At 46.1% G+C, this 18,418-nt stretch overlaps 1 protein-coding gene across 3 annotated transcripts in view; it reads left to right on the plus strand.

The window, feature by feature from the left end:
* Positions 1–18,418, plus strand: part of fars2 (phenylalanyl-tRNA synthetase 2, mitochondrial) — a 175,326-nt gene that overhangs the window by 45,125 nt on the left and 111,783 nt on the right. For all 3 annotated transcript variants that reach the window (XM_072379016.1, XM_072379017.1, XM_072379018.1), the window contains 6 exons: positions 1,487–1,807; positions 6,250–6,336; positions 7,409–7,468; positions 7,587–7,755; positions 8,126–8,288; positions 8,371–8,502. In XM_072379016.1, the coding sequence (XP_072235117.1) occupies positions 1,509–1,807; positions 6,250–6,336; positions 7,409–7,468; positions 7,587–7,755; positions 8,126–8,288; positions 8,371–8,502 (910 nt within the window). In that variant the 5' untranslated portion in view covers positions 1,487–1,508. The remainder of the gene's footprint in view (positions 1–1,486; positions 1,808–6,249; positions 6,337–7,408; positions 7,469–7,586; positions 7,756–8,125; positions 8,289–8,370; positions 8,503–18,418) is intronic.

Below are 18,418 nucleotides of genomic sequence, written 5' to 3' on the forward strand. Positions count from 1 at the left end.
CCAAGATGACTCGTAGAAAAACAGGATCTTCACAAAACTCTACTAAAGCGCCTATTAACCATGACAAGAGATATTTGGGCCCTGTGGGTTGTGGAGTCGGCTGCTTCCCTCAGGACCCGTCAGGTCCCTCCAGGTCTTGCCAGGTCCCACTAGGTCCCACCAGGTCCTACCAGGTCCAACCAGATCCCATCAGGTCCCACTAAGTCCCACCAGGTCCCACTATGTCCCACCAAGTCCCACCAGGTCCTACCAGGTCCAACCAGATCCCATCAGGTCCCACCAAGTCCCACCAGATCCCATCTGGTCCCACTAGGTCCCACCAGGTCCTACCAGGTCCAACCAGATCCCATCAGGTCCCACTAAGTCCCACCAGGTCCCACTATGTCCCACCAAGTCCCACCAGGTCCTACCAGGTCCAACCAGATCCCATCAGGTCCCACTAAGTCCCACCAGGTCCCACTAGGTCCTACCAGGTCCAACCAGATCCCATCAGGTCCCACCAAGTCCCACCAGATCCCATCTGGTCCCACTAGGTCCCATCAGGTCCAACCAGATCCTATCAGGTCCAACCAGGTCCCGCCAGGTCCCACTAGGTCCCATCAGGTCCCACTAGGTCCCACCAAGTCCCACCAGATCCCATCTGGTCCCACTAGGTCCAATCAGGTCCCACTAGGTCCCACCAACTCCCACCAGATCCCATCTGGTCCCACTAGGTCCCATCAGGTCCCACTAGGTCCCACTAGGTCCCGCCAGGTCCCACTAGGTCCCACCAGGTCCCACTAGGTCCCATCAGGTCCCACTAGGTCCCATCAGGTCCCACTAGGTCCCACCAGGTCCCACTAGGTCCCATCAGGTCCCATCAGGTCCCACTAGGTCCCGCCAGGTCCCACCAGGTCCCACTAGGTCCCATCTGGTCCCACTAGGTCCCATCAGGTCCCACTAGGTCCCACCAGGTCCCACTAGGTCCCACCAGGTCCCGCTACGTCCCATCAGGTCCCGTCAGACCATTCTGCAAAGACCTCAATGGAAACCGTGTTGAAGTTCTATGGCCATAAAAAGAAGACGCCAACCAGTCAAATCTAATAATACATCACAGTGGATCCAGTCTGGAAATGTCTGTCTCCATTATTGACTTTCGTAATTCTAGAAACCGACAGAACACGATGTTAATTGGAACAAACTTTTGGGTTTGGTTTGGAGTCGGACACGATTGAGTTTTCTTGTGATCTGTCTGCCTGACCTGAATGTTAAATTCTCGATGGCAAACGGCTGTATTCAGCTAAATGATAGCAAGACAAAGGTGGTTGTATTCGGCCCCCTCCTCCTGGAGCCTTTGATATTGAATGTTCTTGCCCATGCTCTTAAACTTTTGCTCTTAAACTCTTAAAGTTTGGGTGAAGGCTGTTTGAGAAACATTTGAATGACACGAAAAGCGTCCCCTCAGCATTAATCTTCTTGTCTCTTCTATCTCATGTTGTCTTTTTAGCTTCATCCATGGACCAGTCGTCATGATATTCCGCCCATCATTTCTGTCTTACCTTCATCCTCGACCTCTTCTTCATCACCTCCCCTCAAAGCTCTGGGCCAGTCTTTGCACGTCATCATGCAGACGCTTCAGCACAGAGGGCCACACACCTCAGCCCGTGATTGGTCAGGACTCGGTGGAGGTGTTAGGCCAATCCTATCCTCGCGATGACTTCACCAACGTCGTTCCGAAGATCTTGGAGAAAGTGGGCCGCGACCTTCACAACCAGACGCATCATCCTCTGTGGCTGATAAAGGAGCGAATCAAAGCTCACTTCTACAGGTAGGAAATGAGTAAAGCCATCAATCAATCGTTTTCTCTTGACTGGTCCCTAGTATCTGACGATGCTGAGGAACAGAAGTGGGACAGCTAATGCGTTAAAGCCCACTGGAGTCATTTAATTCATGTGAAATTGTGTTTCCAGGAGTAGCTGCAGTTCACACAAACAGCCACCGGGTGGCACTTGTCACAAGTCAATGCATAAATGCGTTTCTGTAGCCGTTAACAATGGATTTCGTCACTTCAGCAACAGATTTCTGTCAGCTACTCATTAAACGACGTGAATAAGCTACAGTATTGATTGAAAGACACATTCAGTGTAACTTTGGTTCAGAGCAATTTAAAACGACTAATAATTTGAGCGTCAAACCAGCTGAGCTCAGCTTTCATCCACTTCCAGAGCAAAGAGTGAGCAGAACAAATGTAAAGAAGTCCAGCGGATGAATTTCCGAGAAGTTCTTAGAGGTAAACAATACTTTGTTTAACGAAGCCTAAATGTTCTCTACACTCTGCTGCCACCTAGCATCTACAGCGAGTAACTGCAGTCCATATTTGTGTCCAATCCTATTTCCAACCCCTGACCTTTGGCCTTTATTTCCTAGAAGGACGGTGCTCCTTTTTATTTTATCTACCTGAGATGAATTTAGATTGGACCTTAAGCCTGTTCTGTTGGCCTGGGCTCATGAAAATGCGTAGTTATTGCACACCAAGTCCTTTGCGTGTCATTTTACGCCACGTATTTAGTGAAAATGATGTCCCGCCCTGTACTTTCGCACTAACCCTAAGTATCCACGGTCTGTACAGTCATTTTGATGGTATGTGTTGTGACACCCCCACAATACTGTACCCTAACTCTAACCATGTGACATGTTAAATGCGTATAAATGACTCACAAAAAGTGCTGAAATCGGTGTGTTATTTATGCATCGTGCCATGAGGTCACATTTGTTCTGTTCACCACCAAAAAGTGTTACAGCTCTACAAGAACCTTTGGTTTCAGTCTGTAAACTGATGAATAGAACTTTACTCAAGAGAATTGAGAGAAAACAATACAGTAAAAGCACCAGAAACCTATAAAAAAACCCTAAGAAAACTACAGTACAGACTGCTCACTGCATCATCCACCAAGGTGACCTGAAACAAAATCTAATGCATTCTTTCTTTGCATGCAATGAAACTCTCCAGGTTTTACTGAATTAAATGTAGTTAGTTTATACATTATGGCCGTATGCCGTATCTTCAACTGTGAGTCTTTGGATGAGATCAGCATCAGATAAGGAGGAGGGGACCAGTTCCCCTCTGCTTCCTGGAATGTAAAATAGTTTTTGAATTCTAAGATGTGAACCTTAAATAAAACAAAAAGCACATAAACGTGAATAAATCATGATCACGGTAACCCAGTGACACTTGTATTATTTTCGGAGCTCCACGTGCCGGCCGACATTCTGCAGAAACGACCGATTGGAAAACTTTGCTGCACTGCCTGCAGCACTGAAATATCATCAGCCTGAGCCGCTCTGGCCCCACACATAGTTAAACCTGCATTAATAAGTCATTAAGCAGTCGGAGAGGGTGCCGGCTGACATTGCTTTATGACTCTGCCATTTTACATGTCATGAACTTCAGTCTTTAGAAAAGCCTGTCTGCTCTGATAGCGGCTGTATATCTGAGGCCTGAGACCTGAGACCTGAGACCTGAGGCCTGACGCCTGAGACCTGAGGCCTGAGGCCTGAGACCTGAGGCCTGAGACCTGAGGCCTGAGACCTGACGCCTGAGACCTGAGGCCTGAGACCTGACGCCTGAGACCTGACGCCTGAGGCCTGAGACCTGAGGCCTGAGACCTGAGGCCTGAGGCCTGAGGCCTGAGGTCTGAGACCTGACGCCTGACGCCTGAGGCCTGAGGTCTGAGGTCTGAGACCTGAGGCCTGAGACCTGAGGCCTGAGACCTGACGCCTGAGACCTGAGGCCTGAGGCCTGAGGTCTGAGGTCTGAGACCTGAGGCCTGAGACCTGAGGCCTGAGACCTGACGCCTGAGACCTGAGGTCTGAGGCCTGAGATCTGAGGCCTGAGGCCTGACGCCTGAGGCCTGAGACCTGAGGCCTGAGACCTGAGGCCTGAGACCTGAGGCCTGAGACCTGACCCCTGAGACCTGAGGCCTGAGGTCTGAGGCCTGAGATCTGAGGCCTGAGGCCTGACGCCTGAGACCTGACGCCTGAGGCCTGAGACCTGAGGCCTGAGGCCTGAGGCCTGAGACCTGAGACCTGACGCCTGAGACCTGAGGCCTGAGACCTGAGGCCTGAGACCTGAGACCTGAGGCCTGAGACCTGAGGCCTGAGGCCTGAGACCTGACGCCTGAGATGTGAGGCCTGAGACCTGAGGCCTGAGACCTGAGGCCTGAGACCTGAGACCTGAGACCTGAGGCCTGAGACCTGAGGCCTGAGACCTGACGCCTGAGACCTGACGCCTGAGACCTGAGGCCTGAGATCTGAGGCCTGAGGCCTGACGCCTGAGACCTGACGCCTGAGGCCTGAGACCTGAGGCCTGAGGCCTGAGATCTGAGGCCTGACGCCTGAGACCTGACGCCTGAGGCCTGAGACCTGAGGCCTGAGGCCTGAGGCCTGAGGCCTGAGACCTGAGGCCTGAGACCTGAGGCCTGAGGCCTGAGACCTGAGACCTGAGACCTGAGGCCTGAGACCTGAGACCTGAGGCCTGAGACCTGAGGCCTGAGACCTGAGACCTGAGGCCTGAGACCTGAGGCCTGAGACCTGAGGCCTGAGGCCTGAGACCTGACGCCTGAGATGTGAGGCCTGAGACCTGAGACCTGAGGCCTGAGACCTGAGACCTGAGGCCTGAGACCTGAGGCCTGAGGCCTGAGACCTGACGCCTGAGATGTGAGGCCTGAGACCTGAGACCTGAGGCCTGAGGCCTGAGACCTGACGCCTGAGACCTGACGCCTGAGGCCTGAGACCTTTGCGTGTCATTTTACGCCACATATTTAGTGAAAATGATGGCCTGAGACCTGAGGCCTGAGGCCTGCAGGGCAGGTTTCAAAACAGATGGAAACTTCATCATCTGCTGCTTTTAATGACAGAGCCTTTGATAACACAACCCCAATTCCAAGAAAGTTGGGACACTGTGTAAAATGTAAATAAAGGCAGAAATACACTGATCAAATACACTCCATCAGATGCAGCTTAAAGCTCCATCAGATGCAGCTTAAAGCTCCATCAAGCAGAGAAGAAGCCACATGTGAACATGATCCAGGAACTCTGCCGTCTTCTCTGGACCAAAGCTCGTTTAAAATGGACTGAGGTAGAGAAGGAAACTGTTCTGTGGTCAGATGGATCAGAACCTGAGGCTGCAGCCTCCAGAATAAAGAGGAGAGGGACCATCCATGATTATAATTTGATTGTTGATTACATAATTTAGCAGTTTTGTAGGAGAATTGTTGACACATTAGGATTAAATTTGCTTAATATGTTTCTGTAGTTTCTTGATGAATCAAAGTTTTGTTTGAGCAGTTGCATATTTGATCTTTTTTTCCCAGTTTAAGACACTCGAGGGGATTTTCTCTTTCCCTGTGGATCAAATTCTGCCGCTCTGTCAAAGCCCTGATGGCCTCTGAGATTAATGCTTCATTTTATATTAAATAATTTAGCACATTTTTATTCAAGGTGACTCACACATTAAGCACAACATCCAGGCTTCAGTACAGTCAGAAACCCTGGTGTCAGCTTTAATTCATAAATCTTAAAGTAGAACAGAAGTCCAGAGTCGGTGTGAATTGGAAGAGGTGGTGTTCTCCGAAGAGATGAGTCTGGTAGCTGGTTCCACCATCATGGAACCACTAGTGAAAACAGTTTGGACTGAGACTACCCTTTTTGTAGGGATGGTAGATCCAGACGAGTTTCCTGTGAAGAACACAGAGGTCCATAAGGAGCATCAGCCTATATTACTCAGTTTAAACAGCTGCTACAGACCCAAAAGTCTCTCTGTAGGCAGCATCAGGGACTGGATCTGATTCAGGCAGCCAGTGGAGGGTCATGTGACCCTTGTGCCTGATGTAAACAGCGACTGCACTGGGTTCTGGATCATCTGTAGGGATTGTAGACCATGGTCTCTACTCATGGAAGTAAACGCAACTGAATTAAGGAGCAAAAAGTAAACCAATAGACAGAAAAACTCAGACCATCGATTTTCCCTTTCACCTGATGCTTGGTTTTATTTATTCATCACGGTTTCCTTGTTGGAGTTTGGGAACCAATTTATTTGGTTAAATTTGACTGTTTGTGTTTATCTAGTACTTGAAAAATGATGCTTAAGGCTACATCCTGCCTACATCGTCAGTTTTGGGCTTCTACCTTTCTGATAAGTTCTATGTTTTCTGTCCAGCATGGTTTTCTGCTCACACATTGGTGCTAAAGACTGTTCTCATCCCGACACAGTTCCTACATCGGTCGCTGGGGCAACCCGCTCTTCTCCGTCCACGACAACCTAAGTCCTGTGGTGACTGTGGAGCAGAACTTCGACAGGTGAGTAGCTTCATGATGCACTTTCTCTCTCTGTTGTAGACGTTCTTATAGAGTTCCTTCTTCTTCTTGTTCTTATAACTCACAGGAACAATTTCACATTGCATGAACTGGCTTATCAGAACTTTCAGGGTCATTTTTTAGAAGAGAATGCATTTTCCAAAAGGTAGGCCCAAGGGTAGGCCATAGGGAAGGCCCAAGGGTAGGCGGTAGGGCAGGCCATAGGGTAGGCCAAAGGGAAGGCCAAAGGGAAGGCCAAAGGGAAGGCCAAAGGGTAGGCCCAAGGGAAGGCCAAAGGGTAGGCCCAAGGGTAGGCCCAAGGGTAGGCCCAAGGGTAGGCCCAAGGGTAGGCCCAAGGGTAGGCCATAGGGAAGGCCCAAGGGTAGGCGGTAGGGCAGGCCATAGGGTAGGCCAAAGGGAAGGCCAAAGGGAAGGCCAAAGGGTAGGCCCAAGGGTAGGCCCAAGGGTAGGCCCAAGGGTAGGCCCAAGGGTAGGCCCAAGGGTAGGCCCAAGGGTAGGCCCAAGGGTAGGCCCAAGGGTAGGCCATAGGGTAGGCCATAGGGTAGGCCCAAGGGTAGGCCCAAGGGTAGGCCAAAGGGTAGGCCAAAGGGTAGGCGGTAGGGCAGGCCATAGGGTAGGCCAAAGGGAAGGCCATAGGGAAGGCCAAAGGGTAGGCCATAGGGTAGGCCGTAGGGAAGGCCGTAGGGAAGGCCGTAGGGTAGGCCGTAGGGTAGGCCGTAGGGTAGGCCCAAGGGTAGGCCCAAGGGTAGGCGGTAGGGAAGGCCAAAGGGAAGGCCAAAGGGAAGGCCAAAGGGTAGGCCATAGGGAAGGCCAAAGGGAAGACCCAAGGGTAGGCCATAGGGTAGGCCATAGGGAAGGCCCAAGGGTAAGCCCAAGGGTAAGCCAAAGGGAAGGCCAAAGGGAAGGCCAAAGGGAAGGCCAAAGGGAAGGCCAAAGGGAAGGCCAAAGGGTAGGCCATAGGGTAGGCCATAGGGAAGGCCCAAGGGTAGGCGGTAGGGCAGGCCGAATCTTTGCTGTGATTTAGAAAGTGAATCTTTGTGTGTTTGACTGACAGCGTGTTGATCCCACCCGGCCACGCCAGCAGGAAGCGAGGAGACAACTACTACCTGAACAGGTGAGTGTTTGCTGCCTATCCCTGTGAAGTTACTCCGAACACATTTTTTGTGACTGAAACAACATCCTTCAGTCTGGTTCTTCAGTTTAACACTGAGCGGGTTCATGTTTGTGTCCAGAGCAACGATGCTTCGTGGTCACACCTCTGCCCACCAGGCGGAGCTGGTCAGGTCGGGTCTGGATGCGTTCCTGTTGGCTGGAGACGTTTACCGACGGGACGAGATCGACGCCAGTCACTACCCCGTCTTCCATCAGATGGAGGGAGTCCGACTCTTCTCCAACCACGAGGTGCGGCCCAAATGTCTCAACCTGACAAGAATTTTAGGATTATTTACGTCTTATTCATACATTTTTTCCCGGTCCCTAAAGTCCTACCTGCGGGGCCATCTAGTGGCTGCTCTGTTAACACAAAATGTTGGCCTAATAAATTAAAATGGGACAGAACCAGAGATTACAGTTCCTTGCATGGCTACTTGAAACTACATCCGAAAGCCATTAAAACCATTTTAGCCCAACAACAGGCTGTTATGTAAGATAATGCCTGGACTGTATCAATAATACGATTTAACCTGAACATGAAATATGGGAAACTAAGGTAAAGTTGGTCAAACTTCCTGCTCCCTGAAGCTGACCTCTGACCCCTGATGGTTTCTCTCAGCTGTTCTCAAAGGTGAAGAGCGGTGATGAGCTGTCTCTGTTTGAGCGTGGAGGCCGGCGGACTCCTCAGAAGCAGGAAACGCACACTCTGGAGGCCGTGAAGCTGGTGGAGTTCGACCTGAAACACACCCTGACGCGACTCGTCACTCACCTGTTCGGAGCAGGTGAGACCAGGACTTGTTAGGCAGACTTTCAGTTCTGAAACACAGGCCTTTTCATCGTCTTCCTCCCCCTCTTTCCTATCAGACGTGGAGGTCAGGTGGGTCGACTGCTACTTCCCCTTCACTCATCCCTCCTATGAGATGGAGGTGCGTTTCCAGGGCGACTGGATGGAGGTGCTGGGCTGTGGAGTGATGGAGCAGGAGCTGCTGAACTCAGGTCAGGACACACAACACTGTTACAGCAGGTTTTACAGTTTTACTTCAAGTTTTTCATGGTCTTCAGTCGTAAAGATGCATTTTAGTCAAGTTGTACCATCAAAAAAATCTCCATAAGAATCAGAAAATGAACAAAGAAAATTAAGAGAAATGAATGAAAAGACATTTATTTTAATATAATTAGTTTATTTTAGTTTAGCTTTTGCTTTGGATATGCTGCATCATAGTGGGAGGTGATGCAACTCTGATCTACTGAGCTTTTTTTCTCATTTAAAACACTAATTTCAGAGATTTTTCTTTGCTGGTTTACTGTGATGTTTGAGCCATTTCTCCTCGTACTTATGGCACTTTTTGACATCTGTTTTGGTGAGTTGCCATGCCAACAGAAGCTTTCTAAAACCCGACTAATGCCCAGAAAAAGACCCCAAATCCCTGAGAAGTTGAAGAGGAAACAAAATAAATGGGAAATAAGTGAAGGAAGTTTAAACCAAGTCGACCCTCGAAACCTGACGACTGTTCCATGAGCAAAAAATAAAAAGTTGGATTTATTCAATGCAAATGTAAAAGGTTGTCTTCCACTAGGTAAATCAGGTAAATCAGACCACAGTCTGGTTCTCCTCCCCTTCACCTGTACACCCATTGTTCAGTGGCAACCTGTGATCAAAAAGAGTTTGAGGAGATGGTCTCAGGAAGCTGAAGAAACTCTGAAGGAGTTCTTGGAGTCCACGGGCTGGAATGCACTCTGTGAGCCACATGGAGATGCTATCAATGCCAGGACTGAGAGTGTAATAGAGTACATCTACTTCTGTGTGGAGAGTATTATTCCTCCAAGGACAGTATGGATGAAAAAGATCACATAGGCTGAGAATAGGGAACTAGTTGATCTTTTTGGCCTGGTTTGGGAACAACAACCTCATCTTGACCATGAACCAAAGAGATGATTGTGGACTTTAGGAGCTCAGGGAATAAACCTGATGCTTTGTTTCAGTTGATTTTGCTGCCTTTTCCTCCTTGTTTTTAACTTTTTATTTTAAATGCTCTTTAACTTCGGCCATTTAACCTCAAAATGTGTGAAGCTAACCACTGAAACATGCTTAGCTACGGTCATGTAGCACATTTAATCTTTAATTCACATGGGGAGAAACGATAAAACGCAGTAAAGTTAACCGAAGAACACAAATAATCAGCTATAGTTTCAAAGTCTTTACACTCTTAGTTTGCACATTGATTTTAAAATGATTAAATTAGTTTACATTACATTTTATAGCCTGTTAGCACCTCAGATCCCCCAGTTTGTCTCTTTTAGCTGGTTCAAGAACTAAAACATTCGGTGAAGCTGCTTTAGTCACAAGTTTTTTGTTTTAATTTGTTATCATGACCTCATTTTAAACATTGTATTATACTTTCAATTCTTCTAATAGTATCTTACTGATACTTTGTATTGATTTTAATTTAGTTTTATTCAATTCTTTTCTTCTCTAAACTTGGTCAATGTTTCCGTTAGTCTCAGAAATTTGCTTAAAAGGTGCAAAGTTTGGGTGCAAAAACTTTGTTTTTTGTTTTAATTTGTTATCATGACCTCATTTTAAACATTGTATTATACTTTCAATTCTTCTAATAGTATCTTACTGATACTTTGTATTGATTCTAATTTAGTTTTTCTTTAGCTTTTCTTTTCTAAACTTGGTCAATTTTTCCGTTAGTCTCAGAAATTTGCTTAAAAGGTGCAAAGTTTGTGTGCAAAAACTTTGTTTTTTGTTTTAATTTGTTATCATGACCTCATTTTAAACATTTTATTATACTTTCAATTATTCGAATAGTATCTTACTGATACATTGTATTGATTCTAATTTAGTTTTTCTTTAGCTTTTCTTTTCTAAACTTGGTCAATTTTTCCGTTAGTCTCAGAAATTTGCTTAAAAGGTGCAAAGTTTGGGTGCAAAAACTTTGTTTTTTGTTTTAATTTGTTATCATGACCTCATTTTAAACATTGTATTATACTTTCAATTCTTCTAATAGTATCTTACTGATACTTTGTATTGATTCTAATTTAGTTTTTCTTTAGCTTTTCTTTTCTAAACTTGGTCAATTTTTCCGTTAGTCTCAGAAATTTGCTTAAAAGGTGCAAAGTATGGGTGCAAAAACTTTGTTTTTTGTTTTAATTTGTTATCATGACCTCATTTTAAACATTGTATTATACTTTCAATTCTTCTAATAGTATCTTACTGATACTTTGTATTGATTCTAATTTAGTTTTTCTTTAGCTTTTCTTTTCTAAACTTGGTCAATTTTTCCGTTAGTCTCAGAAATTTGCTTAAAAGGTGCAAAGTTTGTGTGCAAAAACTTAGTTTTTTGTTTTAATTTGTTATCATGACCTCATTTTAAACATTTTATTATACTTTCAATTATTCGAATAGTATCTTACTGATACATTGTATTGATTCTAATTTAGTTTTTCTTTAGCTTTTCTTTTCTAAACTTGGTCAATTTTTCCGTTAGTCTCAGAAATTTGCTTAAAAGGTGCAAAGTTTGGGTGCAAAAACTTTGTTTTTTGTTTTAATTTGTTGTCATGACCTCATTTTAAACATTGTATTATTATACTTTCAATTCTTCTAATAGTATCTTACTGATACATTGTATTGATTCTAATTTAGTTTTTCTTTAGCTTTTCTTTTCTAAACTTGGTCAATTTTTCCGTTAGTCTCAGAAATTTGCTTAAAAGGTGCAAAGTTTGGGTGCAAAAACTTTGTTTTTTGTTTTAATTTGTTATCATGACCTCATTTTAAACATTGTATTATACTTTCAATTCTTCTAATAGTATCTTACTGATACTTTGTATTGATTCTAATTTTTCTTTAGCTTTTCTTATCTAAACTTGGTCAATTTTTCCGTTAGTCTCAGAAATTTGCTTAAAAGATGCAAAGTTTGGGTGCAAAAACTTTTGATTAAAAGTGAGAAATAACAAGAAATAAAGAAAGTGTAGAAACAAATGATTTTGGGTAAGCAGTAAAGAAATAATCGAGGTGGAATAGATTTGTAATCCTGGAGGCGTTTCTCTCTTCTTTCGCTCCTTCTTGTGTTTTCTCTTCGCCTGAAACTGAAATCTGACGCATCAGCGAAGCTCCAAACTCTCCAACAACAAACTTTATCTCATAAGTTCCATCAGAGTGTTTGTGAGCTGTGCTGAACTCACATCAGCAGCAAACAAAGCTGCCCACACCGACATGTCTGAGGTGTATCAGTAGAAGCAAACAGAGTGCGGCGGCGGGATCCGGCCACTCTTTGCGTTTGAAAGCATGAATTATTGATCGGAACAAGCAGCGGTGAAGTGGAGCTGCAGCTTTGTTCAGACAGAAAAGAGGCTAAACCCGAGGAACACAGCTGTGAAAGTATGCCTGGTCGTTTAGCTGCTGGGAGGAGTGGAAATGGGCAGGTAAAAAGTAACGTGACAGGCCAGACCTGCTGTACAAATCAGCTAATCAATGCTTATCTGCACACAGGCCTGTTTGTGTGATTGATTTCCAGCTTGTGCTGCTACGTTTATGTGTAAATGTTCACTGATTCCTGCAGATTTCCTCTTATTCTTTACGAACCCGAGATATTTCGCTTTGATTTGTTCGTTATACTTCGTTTTTTAATGTGCAACACATTCCAAAAACATTGGAAATGTGCAGCTTTTACCACTTTGGAAAGTTTTGTTGATCTTTTAGTTCGGCCTCGACCTCACAGACATGGCTGACCGTGACGGTGTGATTCTATCGTGCCTGAACAGTGTCGGGTTCACATCTTCAGTGACTCTTTCTCTTTTGGAGTCCCCCAGGGCTCTAAACTCGGACCTGTGTTGTTCTTCTTCTACATGTTCCCCCTCTGCTTCGTCCTGGGGAAATATGTTGGTCTCATATTCCCAATTCACATAAAATATAACTATAAACTGATAACTATAAAACTTTGGTTCACTCTCAGAAATAGAAGTTTCGATCTTTTTTATATCTGCTGTTTATTTGTGCAACGGAGTGACTCCTCAACTGTGATTCATGAGGATGAACATGAGTAAAAGCTAATATCCTGTGATAATTAAGTAATATTCAGTATTTGATCAAATATATGACACAATTTTTATTTAAATACTTAGATATTCCATCATTTTTGATGGGTTTTAACACCCAGAATAAGAGATAAACCTTCTTTCAGCAAAGATCAGAGTACAGTGAACATCATTTAAGAGGGTAACCTATGAATCAGTCCCATGTGGCAGTGGAATAACACATCTGGAGTGTGTTTTATCCGCTCTGTGAATATAAGTCAGGGAATGATGTGGTTATTGATTGTGGCGGCTTTAATCAAGAGAAATCTTTTCCAGTTTATTTATTAAGTATTATGGGAAACTTTGAAAGCTATTTACATTATTTAAGGTCCAGTTTTGGATTTATTTCATGGTTCGGTCATTTTTCTGAGCCTTAAAATAACTAAAATTCTGTTTATTAACACCAGCAGAAGCAGAAAGATCATCTGAAAGATGTTTTATGAGTGCAGTTTTTAGCCCTGCCACAGGGGGGAGCTGCAGATCAAAGCTGGAGGTGGAGGCATCTCTCTGCTGCAGGAATCCCCGTCATCTTCGCCCACTTTATTCCACCAGCCGCTGAAATAGACGGTTTCAGGACACACACGGCGGGAAGGAAGCGCCTTTGGCTGCTTTACACTTGGGCTGTGCACGTGCGTGCGTGCGTGCACGTTTCCTGCTGACAGTAGAAGCAGTGGGAGGTTAAACTGATGCTGAGGTCCAAACAGAAGCAGAGGAAGTGAAGGCTCTGGTGTGACTCTTCGCTGTAAGAAGCAGCTTCACGGTTTTTTACTGTAGCTTTACATCCTCGCTGTCAGTCACAAACGGTACAGCGTCTAATGACCAGCCTGGAATCACTGTCGACAAGTCGCGGTAAACTCCTCCACACGCTCTGCAGCGCCTTCTGACCAGCAGTTTGACAGCTGGAGTTTGTGGGAGCCACTATTAATAACAACAGAACATCTCGTCTCACTGCACAGTTGTCACAGTGTGGAGGAGGAAAGACTGCTGGGAAAAAGTCCCGATCAGCCTCATTTCTTTATTTATTTCCAGGAAAACAGGAAGCAGCTGCAGAGATTCACTGAAACATGTTCAAACATGAACATAAACCCAGAATCTGAGGCAGAAACAGAGTTTTTTCTCAGTTCTCAGCAGCTTTAAAGTGAATCTCTGGTCTGAGCTCCTTTATTCTCCAACACAGCCTGAACCCTCTGAGACAAGCTTTCTGTCATTTCTTTAAGGAGTCTTCAGGAATAGTTCTCCAGGCTTCTTGAAGGACATCCCAAAGCTCTTCTTTGGATGTGGGCTGCCTTTTGTTCCGTTCTCTGTCAGATGATCCCACACTGCTTCAATAATGTTGAGGTCCGGGCTCTGGGGAGGATTCATCCCTCCATAAGACCTGTTGCCACTGATTTTCAGTCCACTTCTTGTGTCATTTGGCACAGCTCAGCCTTTTCTCCCTGTTTCCCTTCCTTAAGAACGGCTTCTTGACAGCCACCCTTCCATGGAGACCATTTCTGATGAGGCTTGGGCCAACAGTAGATGGATCAGCTGAAGGTCCAGATGCATCTCTCAGGTCCTGTCAGGTCACAGCTGGATTTTTTCCTCTTTCTTAAGGACATCACTTTCAGATCCTGTTCATCTGCTGGAGATAGTTTTTTAGGCCTGACACTTCTTCTTTTGTCCTCCACTTGTCCAGTTTCCTCAAATGTTTTAAGGACACACTGCACACCATGCTGAGATATGCCAAGTTTTCAGCTAATAGCTCTTTGGGAATCACCTTGTTGCTGCAGAAATCCTATTTTCTGTCTGTCAAACTGTGTTTTCTTTGCTGTTTTTCATAGATGCAGCTAAAGAAATGGGAACAAATGATGTGTCTTTGTGACAAAGTGCCTAAAGATCCAGTTTAAAATGGCTTCTTTGCTAAGTTGTCTGTTCTGTGTCGACACAACACTGGTTCATCCCTTGAGTTAGGAGCCTTTTTTCTGCCTGAAGGGTCAAAGGTCAGAGTTCAGTGGCTGAACAAAGAAAAAACACTGAAAATGCTCAGGAACAAGGACTGAAGATGAGGGAGAAAGCAGAAAAACTGTTGATCAGGACACTTTAAAGGTTCCAGAAAGTCTTAAATAACTGAGGCTGATCAGGAGTTACAAACAGGACTTTTCTTATTCTATTCAGCCACCAAACCAGGCCGTGTTTCTCCTTGAATCAAAGGTTCCCTCTCATGCTGTCAGACTGTAACGGCTTCATTTATATATTATCTGTGAGGCGTCGGCTGAAGACTCCGTTTGTCTTTCCAGCTCCATTCACAACCATCTCTGACAGTCTGACTCTCACACAGGTGCATCTGTCCTTGGCACTGCAGCACTGTTCGTCACATGCACATGCATGTGCACGTGCACGTGCACATGCACATGCATGTGCACGTGCACGTGCACGCGCACAAATTCCTCCTTCATTCTCATTTTCACTCCCTCAACACTCCTCACCCTCTCCACCTCCCCTACATATCCACTGCGGCAGTGTGGCTGCGTTGCCTTGGAAACCACTCATTCACACCCCCCCCCCCTCACAACCACCACCATCACCCCTCCTCCATCCCCAACACACTCACACATTTTTCTGGAGAGACAATGAGGAAGTGCCGGCGAAGAGAGCAAAACAAACGAGAGCAGAAGTTGTCGTGATGGAGGGGGAAAAGGGAGGGATGGAGGAGAGAAATGGGCCAAGAGGATGGAGGGAAGATTAAAGGAGTGGAGGCAACAGGGGGCACCGGGTGGCGTTATTTAATGGTGTGGAAGCGTGACTCCATATGTGCTGCCTGAGGCCCAGTGTGAGGAGGAAGGGAGGGAAGGGAGGGAGGAGGGGAGGAAAAGTTTAGGGAAAAGAAAGGAATGAGGTTACACTGACGGGGGAGGAGGAGGAGGGTGAGAAAGGAGGAAGGGATGGAGGGAGGGAGGAGAGGAGGAGAAACTGTGAGGGATGAGGTGGGAGGAGGAGGGTGAGAAAGGAGGAAGGGAGGGAAGGGAGGGAGGAGAGGAGGAGAAACGGTGAGGGAATGAGGTGGGAGGAGGAGGGTGAGAAAGGAGGAATGGATGGAAGGGAGGGAGGAGAGGAGGAGAAACTGTGAGGGATGAGGTGGGAGGAGGAGGGTGAGAAAGGAGGAAGGGAGGGAAGGGAGGGAGGAGAGGAGGAGAAACGGTGAGGGATGAGGTTACACTGACGGGGGAGGAGGGGGAGAAAGGAGGAAGGGAGGGAAGGGAGGGAGGAGGGGAGGAAAAGTTTAGGGAAAAGAAAGGGAATGAGGTTACGCTGACGGGGGAGGAGGAGGAGGGTGAGAAAGGAGGAAGGGAGGGAAGGGAGGGAGGAGAGGAGGAGAAACTGTGAGGGATGAGGTGGGAGGAGGAGGGTGAGAAAGGAGGAAGGGAGGGAAGGGAGGGAGGAGAGGAGGAGAAACGGTGAGGGAATGAGGTGGGAGGAGGAGGGTGAGAAAGGAGGAATGGATGGAAGGGAGGGAGGAGAGGAGGAGAAACTGTGAGGGATGAGGTGGGAGGAGGAGGGTGAGAAAGGAGGAAGGGAGGGAAGGGAGGGAGGAGGGGAGGAAAAGTTTAGGGAAAAGAAAGGGATGAGGTTACACTGACGGGGGAGGAGGGGGAGAAAGGAGGAAGGGAGGGAAGGGAGGGAGGAGAGGAGGAGAAACGGTGAGGGATGAGGTTACACTGACGGGGGAGGAGGGTGAGAAAGGAGGAAGGGAGGAGGAGAGGAGGAAAAGTTTAGGGAAAAGAAAGGGATGAGGTTACACTGACGGGGGAGGAGGGTGAGAAAGGAGGAAGGGATGGAGGCGACAAAATGAGGTTTTAATAGACAGAGGGATGGAGGGATGCCGGAGGAGGGAGATGAATGTCTTCATTAATGCCCTGATGGAGGGGGAGGGGAGGAGGGATTTCTGATATTTCTGCAGCTCCACAATTCATCAGGCGGCAGGATTCCCCGGAGACGGCGAAGCTCCGCCCCCGACACGCAGCGGCGTGAGCGTGGCGGCGAAGGGGGAATTTTCTGTCTATTGATCCCCGATGGATTCTCCTCAGCTTCAGCTCTGAATGTTCTGCTGGTGCAGAAAGTCAACCTTTGACCTCGGGTTTCTACCTGCTTTCAGTGGCTGCCATCCTGCACGACTCGTCTTTAAAGGGACATTCTGCTCTTTTTGAAGTGCTGTTGTGGTTCTTATTTATAATCGAACTGCAGCCACGGTGCGATTTGGTCATTTAACTGGATCCGAGTACACAGAAGCAAAGAAATATCAACTGATGCATGACTTTTAGCAAATAAAGAAAAGCCTTCCACACCTCCTCTGTGGGAGGTCATGTGATCCAGCTGAGTTCACCGCCGTCTTTAAGCTACTTTAACGGTGATTCTGTTACTTTTATTAGAGCAGAGCGACAGTCTGGAAACGCTTTAAGCAACACTTTGGCTTCTAAGTCCAAGTTTCTGAGAAAAGAAACGGCTTTAATGGGAGTTGAGCTTGAATAATGCACCCTTTCACTCGCTGGCACAGGAGGGAAGCTGCTGCAGCGCCCCCTAGTGATGAATTAAGGAACACACGGCCTGTAAATGGTTTTATTTTTTTCTTCGTATGTTTACGCCCTTAAAATAGAGTTAATTTGTGAATCTAATCACATCCTCCGGGGTCAAAGGGTCGGTTAAACTTGTAATTTTTCATCCCCCAAAATCCAGGAGAAGAGAATATGGTTTCCACTTCCTGTATGAGGTTTTAAGGCAATGTTTTGAGGGCAAAACAAAGCGTTCAGTGTTGGTCTGTTTGCTGACAAATGGATGTCTTTCTTTTTGCTGGGACTACAGATTTCAGGTCAAATCTTGTATTGTTTACTTCAGTTGTAGACTCTGGTATCCATCCAGGAAGGATCCGAACCGACACTATTCTCTAGTTGTGTTGGTTTGGTTGCCAGAAGCTCGGTTTTCATCAGATTTACGTCAGATGAAAGTGATTCTTCTGTTTTCTGTGGATGTCCACCACAGATGTTGTTTTTTTCCTGTTAGAACTACTTCTTCTGCTGAATTACAGCCACCTAACAGCGTATCCTATCGCCCCTGATGATGCTACACTGAATATATTTGCTCTTTAATCACACATTTACGTAAGAAACTTGCTCCATCATGGGTGTAGTTTTCACACATTACCGGTGGATTCCACTAGGGGGCACACCAGATGACTCCGGCTAAGAAAAACACACCTTTGGCACCCCCCCTCACACCTTTTCTCCAACTTTTTCTCCTTACTTTTACAGAATGGTACCAAGCTCAGCACATTTAAATAAATATACGAGTAATTGCGATGATTCTCCACCAGCTTGTCTTTACCCTCCATCTGGTTGAATTTAGCATTCCTCTGCCCCCTACTGGCCACATGTATATTGCAGTCTATGAATGCATCGCGTCAACTTCTGGGGACGCCTACAAACGGCAGGATACCGAGGCAGCTACGATAAACGCGCATCGTTAGGAAAAGGTTCGCATTTATCTGTTCAAAGTCAGTTCAAGTTGTTTCGGTGTCATTTAAACGTGTTTAAACCGGTTTTATCTGCCGTTTGAAATCGGACTGAAGCGCCTTCATTAAACTGTAGGAGTTAGATCTTCATTGAACTGAGTTGGATCTTCATTGAACTGAGTTGGATCTTCATTAAACTGAGTTGGATCTTCATTAAACCGAGTTGGATCTCCATTAAACCGAGTTGGATCTTCATTAAACTGAGTTGGATCTTCATTAAACTGAGTTGGATCTTCATTAAACTGAGTTGGATCTTCATTAAACCGAGTTGGATCTTCATTAAACTGAGTT

This window comes from Leuresthes tenuis, unplaced genomic scaffold (assembly GCF_036924035.1).
Source record: "Leuresthes tenuis unplaced genomic scaffold, fLeuTen1.0.hap1 SCAF_24, whole genome shotgun sequence".
Classification (NCBI taxonomy): domain Eukaryota; kingdom Metazoa; phylum Chordata; class Actinopteri; order Atheriniformes; family Atherinopsidae; genus Leuresthes; species Leuresthes tenuis.